This window comes from Triplophysa rosa, linkage group LG4 (genome assembly GCF_024868665.1).
Source record: "Triplophysa rosa linkage group LG4, Trosa_1v2, whole genome shotgun sequence".
NCBI classification, from domain to species: domain Eukaryota; kingdom Metazoa; phylum Chordata; class Actinopteri; order Cypriniformes; family Nemacheilidae; genus Triplophysa; species Triplophysa rosa.
In genome coordinates this window covers 24,009,281-24,018,410 of record NC_079893.1, presented here as the reverse complement: position 1 = coordinate 24,018,410, position 9,130 = coordinate 24,009,281, and the positions used below count along the sequence as shown (strand labels likewise).

The 9,130-nt window shown below is 40.9% G+C and overlaps 1 protein-coding gene across 1 annotated transcript; it reads left to right on the top strand.

The window, feature by feature from the left end:
- The first annotated feature begins 4,773 nt into the window (after positions 1-4,773).
- On the top strand, positions 4,774-9,130 carry rtn4rl2a (reticulon 4 receptor-like 2 a). Its single transcript, XM_057332866.1, has 3 exons — positions 4,774-4,941; positions 5,504-5,730; positions 5,989-9,130. The coding sequence occupies exons 1-3, from the start codon at positions 4,884-4,886 to the stop codon at positions 7,093-7,095; spliced, it is 1,392 nt and encodes a 463-aa protein (XP_057188849.1). The 5' UTR covers positions 4,774-4,883; the 3' UTR covers positions 7,096-9,130.

Sequence of the window (9,130 nt, the reverse complement as noted above, 5' to 3'; positions counted from 1 at the left end):
AATCAAAGCAATTAAATCACATTTTCAGAAGGTTCACTGGAACACACACTAAGAGATGACTCAAAGTAACTATATAAGCCAATCCAACTGAGACTTCTTGTAATTGTTGCCTTAGAAGCAGGATGTGTTCTCTGTAGTGCCGGAGAAGTCATCAATCGATTTTCCAGTAAGAGATGAAGTCTAACTTCTAGATGTGTGTGTGCTACTGTGAATTTATCTTTTTGTTTTATTAACAGTTACTGTTACTGTTCTTAAGTAAACCGTTTCATATACCTGAATTCACCCTGTAATTTAATCATGAGGAAAACAAACCATATATCACTTACTGTACGCACTCACTTTTGAAAAGAAATGTCCATTTGTTTGTTTTTTTCTTTTTATTTATTTTTCTTTATCGCCTACTTTTATATAATTACTGAACATTTGGACCTAATACTGTAGTTTTTCACAAACCACATGAAAGGGAAGGGGGTATATTCAGGCATTTGTAAAATATTCAGGATTACTTGAAAAATTATAGACAGGTGAGTTTGATTTAGAACTAAAGAGCTTTGTGCTGAATATGAATTTCATCCAAAGAAAATTTGAGCCTGTCTGTGAAATCCAGGCTAAACTCATAATTTAATTCTGAGCTATAAGCATCAAAGTTATATTTCAATCTTTGACATGATCAATAAGATATTAAGGTTATATTTGTTCTTTACATTATGCAGAATGATTTTATCTAGAAAACTGTAAATCACAATAAATGTCTGTAGCTGGAGTCACAAATAGCCTCGAAGTTAACACGCATGGACACACATGGTGATATAGTTCACCCAAAAAAGAAAATTCTGTCATCACGTGCTTACCCTCTTGTCATTTCAAACCTTAATGACTTTATGACGCTCAACGCAAAATATATTTTGAAGAAAGTTGGTACCCAAACAGCACTGGCCCCCATTCACTAGTTAACAACATCCCACAAAATATCTTCTTTTGTGTTCTGCGCAAAGAAAGTCACAGATTTGAAATGACAAAAGGGTGAGTAAATGATGACCGAATTTATGGGTGAACTATCACTTGAAAGCCACAAAACTCTTTGAATGGGTCTTTGAAAACAATTTACCTTGTGAACATTTTTTGAAAACACATCTTGACAAGACTTATTCGGCTATATGCAGTGCACATACACATAACAGATTTCTAAGTTATTAACACCTACAGGCTGAATATTTCATGAATATTTATTCAACTAATAGATGGCTGTAGGTGTGATGACAGTTTACATTAACATGTACAGCTCCTGATATTAACACATCAGCAAATATGTTAGCACATGCATGAATTAAGGTCCAAGAAGCACACAATAACAATAAAGCAATGCACAATATTAATAAAGATATGAGGCACACAGAAAGAGAGATTCAAAAATCACATCACTACTCTGGCCCTTAAGATACAAACAACAAGATAGAAACACATCAGAGAGCATTGGAGAAGAAAGAAATAATGAGGGAGAGAGAGAAAGTGGAGACTACGGAGGTACTGTACCGCAGGGGGTTTTAACATTTGATTGTGGTTGTTCGTCATTAGATTCTCCTGCAACCCGATTATGGGCAGGAATACAGAAATACAGGAGTGTCGGCGTATGAGGATAGGTGCATTACATATTCACCATTATATAACGCTCTCCCAGCTCCTCCTATTTACTTTACATAAAACACAGCACGTTTAAATTGGGTTAAATTATAGTTTGTTTTATTTTGTTGGGGGTCTTTTAGGCTAATGGAGCTAACTGAAATAAATATGTCTGGTATGTATTAAACAAAATATTTTTGTGTGTTAAAGCAGATCATTTTGATGATCTACTGAAGTTAGATCATATCAGTTGATAACAGAAAACCGTTGGTCCCCATTTAATTCTATTGTATGGACACGAAAACCAATGCAAGTCAATGGTGACCTATAGTTTTCTGTTACCAACATTCTTCAAAATATCTTCTTTTGTGTTCTGCAGAAGAAAGAAAGTCATACAGGTTTGAAATGACAATAGGGCATGTGAATAATGACAGAATTTTCATCTTGAAGGTAAACTATCCCTTTAATTTCTAGTGCAAACCAAATTGTACTTCCATCGGCCATGTAGCTGTCATTTTGAAACTGCTATCCTAAAGGAATAGGGGTTCAATTCTCTTTCAGTAATTCTTTGTCAATAGTATTCTTTGAGGCAAGTTGTTGATTTCCACAGAAAACTTCAAAGCGTCTTATTATATACGAAGGATTTGAGATGGAAGACGATGGGGTGATCAGGGATTTTTACTTCGCAGTTGTTGTGATGATAGATCCAACTATAGATTTGTCTTGCGGATCTTATAGATCCAAAATTAGAGCCCAGTTTCACTAGATCTCTCTCAGTCAGGAACTTATTAAATCTGAAAATATCAACCACCGGGTAGATACAGAGATGAAGAAAAGAACAGCAGGCAGGAGACGAAGGGATTCTTCCAAATATCTTTCTCTGTGTTCATCAGACCAAAGAAATGTATACGATTTGGTACAACTCAAATGTGGGCAAATGACAGAATGACAGAATTTTCATTAAAAAAAACTTTAAATGGGTGCTGAATTATTTATAATTTTTCATACAGTATGTGTCAATTTAAGACGGTATGGATAAATTCCGTTCTTAACATCGTGTCACACCGCTAGTTCAAATGTACATAAGTGAAACTTGCAGTATGTTGAAGCTTGTACTGTACATCCATTTTAAGTTATCACTTGTAGACAAACTTTGAGTTTGGGTTTAAATGGGCATAAGATGAGTTTAAACATTGGTGATAACTACACACACACCGGATAGTGACTATGATGTCAAAACACTGTACTTACCAGCATTAATTATTAGGTGCATAACTTGTTATGTAACTTTTGTGGTTACAGAAACATTATTTTGAAACATTTTTAACCCTGACCCCCAAAACCCCCCAAACCACAGATGTTCATGACGCAGTCTCTAAACTTATCAGTGCTGTTTTTATTCTGATATCTCTCTGTAACAGGGAAAAGTACATCTGTCATTGTATGTGGGCTGCCACTGTTGAGCACTCCCTTAGGGCACTACAAAGCCACTCTTGGAACACTAGATGGCATACAGCTTTAATGCATTAGGCTGCCGGCCCGCACTCTAATCAAGTTTTGCATACAACTTCTCACTAAGTGCAGCCCCTATTTCTCTTGTTCTACCATCCGTGAGTCATGTGCCATTCGTTCCCTTGTTTTTAATTCCTTCAAACTCCTCCCTTCACTCCGTACTTCCTCTTCTGTTCCATACTGGTCCTTTCCGTCCCCCGTCATTCTTTTGTTGCGCTTCTTTTTAGTCATGTCACACACGACTGTACCACGACCGACATGCTGTCAGTCATGTCGTATGCACGGCTGCCTGTATTCTATATACATGAGACATGAAAACCAAGCTCACATTCCCAGCTGGTAAGTGTAGGTGTAGCGGGGAATGCCTGTTTATCCAGTCATCCTCTGTTGTTGTGTAGGTGGAGAGGGAGGGAGGAAAAGAAAGAGGTGTCTAGAACATGAGTAAACGAACGAGGTGCTAAATAACAACATGGACATCCTCGGGGTCCTCCGTCTTTCGGTTTGTCAGTCTGTCTTAACCTGTTAGTAGTGACCTGTGGTGTTTGGACAGGAATGGTGTTGTGTGGTGGTAATAAAGCGTCTTTTTCACACTTCAAGTCATTGAGTAAGTGTCACAACATGTAAATAGTCATTTTAATCCAAACTTTCAGCCACCCCAGAAACAAACAGCATAGAACAATGAACCTTTACAGGAGATCAAAAACAATTGTTCATTTGAATAAATAAAAAGTTATGAAAATCTCCTCTACTGGATGGTTACCCGTGGTTATACCGTATAGTGCCAGCAATAAACCAAACATTTAGGAAAATTAACCATATTTTTATTATAGTCAAAGGGTAGTAACCATGGTTTTAATGCAAATATCATAGATAAACTATATGGTTACTGTCGTTCGTTATTATGGTTTTATACAAATTAAACCAAAAACTATAGTTACTAAAGTTAAACCACGGTTACTTTTTAAAAGGGAGACAGACCTGGATTAAACATTTTTAGCTGAAAGTTTAACTCAAGGTTCAATCCGCACCCAGGAAGCTGCCCATAAAGATGCTGTTGAGAGTGTGCGTTCTTGGTGTTGGCTGATCTGGAGTTATTTCTCTCCTTAATATCCGCATTTACTACATTCTTTAGTCATCCAAATCCCTGATTATCTCATTGTTCAAACTTTAAATGTCTATATTTCAAGTCATGATTTATGCGTCTCTAGAGCATAATTCTCATCTGCAAATAATGCACTTTGTTTCATTATGGATTCTCGTTTAAAATGCGGAGGAAAACATCCAGAGGGACACCGGCTTGAAAGCCAAGAAATGAGCTGTGTGACGGTTTCATGTGCCTCGTGCACTACTCCTCGCCTGTTCTCCGTTCAGTCATTACCGGGCGCCGTGCCCGCGCTCCCCCGCCCTTTCCAAACTACGTCTCCACGTTCGTGGTCCTATAACGTAACTCTGAGCTAAGACGTCTGACTTCCTCGGTCCAAACCGGTACGAGAAAGCCCTCCCCTACTCTCTCCGCCCCGCCTTTTCCGTTTGCCACCCTCGCTTGGGCTTGACCCGACTGGTGACGTAGGAGAGATTCCGTGGTGCCCACAGCCGTAGGCGCACGCGGCGCTCGAGTATATATTGGGCCAGGGACCCATCATTCGGCACTCTCTCAGTCGCTCCGACTCGGGAACCAGAGCATCAGCAGAGATAGCAGGGAATCAGTGGCTTAACTCCTCAGGCTAACTCGCTCTCGGCTTTGGTTCGGAATGGAAACATCAACTTTTACGCGGAGCCAACGCAGCTCCTTTGCGCACAACTTTAAGAGTGAGTTTTTGCTTCTTCTTTGTTCATATTCTGTCTGAGTCTGTATTAGATGGGCTTTTGCGTTTGCAAAGTGTTTTAAGTATTTTAGGTATTTAAAATGATTGCCTTTGAAGTAGTTTAATGTTAATTATGATTACGGTTGTGAAGAATGTGCTTGGTTTTACGCATAAACATTTGTTGCGCATGCCTTTCGTTTTTGCTGCTTGAGATGTTTTAAATTAGTATTTAAATGTTTACATATGAATATTTTGTTTATTACAAACGTATAACTAAAGTTTGCAGGCTTAATTTACATTCGAAGAGAACGATAAAGATGGCTAGTAGACATCGGTGAAAATTGTTTGTAAATCGTTTTTCAAAATTATTAATGCATGTGTTCTGCATTTCATTGTTGTGTTACATTTTTTATATTTATTTGCTATTATGATAACAAAATATTGTTGAATGTCGGTTGACTGAACCGTAATGGTTTCAGCACTAAAACGTACGGACAGCTCCCGTTTAGACGCTTTAGCCAATACAAAATACTTGGTGATGTGACGTGCAACTCTTTTTCCGTCAGGCGCTCTCTCGCTCTGGCTGGTTGTCTGGCTGGTCGTGGTAAAACCCGTGCCTGCGCAGAACTGCCCTCACCGGTGCGTGTGTTACCCGACCCCCATGACAGTGAGCTGCCAGGCGCAGAACTTCACCATCGTGCCCACCGGCATGCCCTACGAATCCCAGCGTGTTTTTCTGCAGAACAACCGCATCACTGAACTGAGAGTGGGGTCTTTTGCTTTTGGCACACAGGTGAGAAAGTGTAATTATGTAAATGTGTATAAACATACAATCTTAATATTTACAAATATAGTTGAGAGGATAATTATGAGGTAATTATGAGATTGAGTAGGCTACTAATAAGTAGTTTAGTATGGAAACGTCAACTGTACATCTTCTAATTGTATTGTTTATTTTTTTCCAATGTCCAATGTTTTACACCTCTCGCTACATCCTACTTCATTTCTTTTTCATTTCTCTTCTCTTCTCTCATCAATTCATACCATTCAGGTGTTGTGGCTCTTCTCCAACAACATAACCTGGATTGAGGCCGGTGCATTCAGTGAGCTCCGTGATCTGGAGGAGCTCGACCTGGGCGACAACCCTCACCTGCACCGCCTTGAGGGTGGAGCTTTCCGTGGCCTGGAGAAGCTCCAGAGCCTCCACATGCACCGCTGCCGTCTGGCTGCCCTCCCCCATGACATCTTTCACAAGCTCTACAGCCTGCAGTTCCTCTACCTGCAGGAGAACCAGCTCCACTTCATCCAGGATGATCTCTTTGCTGACCTGATCAACCTCAGCCAGCTCTTCCTTCACGGCAACCGTATCCGCACCCTGTCCGAGAATGTGTTTCGTGGTCTGGTGAACCTTGACCGGTTGCTTCTCCATGACAACAGGGTCCGTCAAGTCAACCGCCGTGCTTTCCGTGACCTGGGCAGGCTGACCATGCTCTTCCTCTTCAACAACTCCCTGGCAGAGCTGCCCGGTCAGGCCATGCGTGACATCGACTCCATCGAGTTCCTGCGGCTGAACAACAACCCCTGGGCATGCGGCTGTGATTCTCGCCCCCTCTGGGAGTTCTTCCGAGGTGCCCGTGTATCCAGCTCTGATGTGATGTGCGCTTCCCCCGCTTCTCGTCGTGGACAGGACCTGCGCTTCCTGAGGGAGATGGACTTCGCCTTGTGCCCACTTCCCGACCCTGGCTCCCTCACCGGCTCCACCACCACCACCTTCAGCACCAAGACCCGCTGGTGGTTCTCCAAGCATAAGCCCGTCAGCAGCTCTAAGGGCATCTTCGAGAAGAGCTCCGAGACCAAGGCGCACCCCTTCACTGCAGGAAAATCTCAACATCCCTCCATCACTTCCACATCCACAAAGTACGAGCTCGGGGAGGAAGAGGCTCTACTCCCTAAGCTTGACCCGGAAGAGTACTGGGCCAACTATGGCAACGAAGATGCAGGCATCACCTCCCTGCGCTGCTTCGAGCTCGAGTGCCCCCCTGAATTTGACTCTCTGCCACCCTCCTCTTCTTCTTCTTCTTCTCACTCTTTGTCTTCTGTCCTCTTGCTGCTCTCCATGTTTGTCTTGACTGTGTGCACCCATCTCCTCTTTGGTTGAATATATCCATCTCCAAGAACCCTCATCCCCCTCATTTTTCTCCTCTCTGGAGGAGGAAAAGTCAGATTTTACTCAAATTGACTTCAATGCCTTGATTCCTGTTTACCATCAGCATCACCTGTATCTTTGTTCTGTTCAGTTTGAGCCTCTAGTTCTTTGCATCTAGAGGGCACTACTACTGATGTAGGATACAGTGGGTAAACAAGGGAATGCTGGGCAGGACAGGAAAGATGTTCATAGGGCTTGGTTAGCGAAGTTGATACGCTGTCCTTCTTTTTTTGAGGGCGTGCATATTCGAAGCCATCTCTGTCAGTCAGTGCAGACAGAGGATACGAATTTCCGTCTTAGGTTTATGTACAATATTTGTATGCTTCTAACTTTTTAGTCACTCTAAGTGCTTCTATGATAGTTGTAACTATAGCTTGTGATGTCACTTCGACACCCTCTAACTTTAACGCTGTCAAGGCTAAATCCATTTTAGACCACTGTTAATGATTCAGTTGTTAACAAATGGTATCATGAGCAAAGTGCTATCCATTTTGTTTTGAGTGCAGTGACTGAATGTACGGTTTTATCTGAACTGTAGTCTCAAATTCATTCAGGGCTATGTGAGAAAGAAAGGAATGCAGGGGCAAAGCAAGAGAAACGAAAGGAAAGCACAATGTATTGAAGAATTTGAATGGTTGTAAACAGCCAGAGAGAGAGAGAGAAAGCATGCGAGAGAAAAGAGCGATAGAGTACGCACGAGAGAAGACGAAAGAAATGTTATTACATCACCCACCAGCTATGACAGCAATTATCACTTGTGTAAATATGACATGTTGGCAGAGGGAGCTGTAAATAGCGCTGTGAAAGGCCTTATGTTTGTTACTGTTCTGATTGGCCATGAATGTCACTGTGAGCAAGTCAGTTGTAATGATATTTCTATGGCCAGCGCATGGAAAGATCAATCAATGGCAGGCAGATGAGTGAGAAAATGCTTATTTATGTTTTGTTATTACATTGATTCACTATTTCTTTCCAAAATTTCCTTGTTCATTATTCCAAATTTACGGAATTAGCTGAATGTCGGCATATTCTACTGATTCCCATTTCTCATATTCTCAATATAACAAATCAAATAATAATTGGCATTGTTGTAAAACTGAAAAGTATACAATATAGAAAACTAAGGAAGGACTCCTTAGATGTGACAGATTGGTTGACATTGTGAAAATTGTCTGCCATTGGTCAATGGAGCTGAAGCAATAATGGACGTCTTTGAACTGCTCTCAAACCTGTCCTCACCTGGTCTTTCTCTCCAAGTCTGCCTTTCCTTACCTTGCCTATTCCTCCTCTTTCTAACTAAAGAGATGGAGAGCAATAAGAAGCTGTGACAGGGCTAGAGAGGACAAGAGAAAGAGAGAGAGAGAGAGAGAGAGAGAGAGAGAGAGAAGGACAAGAGAAAGGCAGGGGAGGATGTGGGTGGTAGAGAGTAAGAAAAAGACGATAAAGAACGGACATGTGTGTAAAGAAAAATGCAGAAAATGTCCTCCTCAGACAGAAGATGTGTTCAGTAATAATACAGACAAAACGGAAAATATGTTTTTGTCTCACCTTTAATTTCCAGGGGTCAAATAATCATAGAAAATTGCATAATGCAGCCAGATCCTTACTTTCAGTTCCTATTGTTCTTATTGTTAATTCTAGCAATATCCTATCTGATGTTTACCATTAGATATTACAAAAGCAAATAATATCGCCATCTTTATTCCACAGGTTTTATGTGTTCCCCTGGCACATTTATGTCTCACGTGACGTTTTTGTTTATGTAGATATGAGCTGGACGGGTAAGGTCAAACTGCCTTGAGGTGCTCTCGAGTGACCATATTTGTGAGGTCGCTCCTAGATGACCAAAGCATTAGTTATACCTTTTTACCCAGAATGTATGGATTCTCACTTGAATGTAAGAATGTAAAAGAATGAGCTGTTGAATGTTTTCTTTAAAACAAAATGCTGGACAAAAATCATGACAAAAGAATAAAGGCTTATCTAT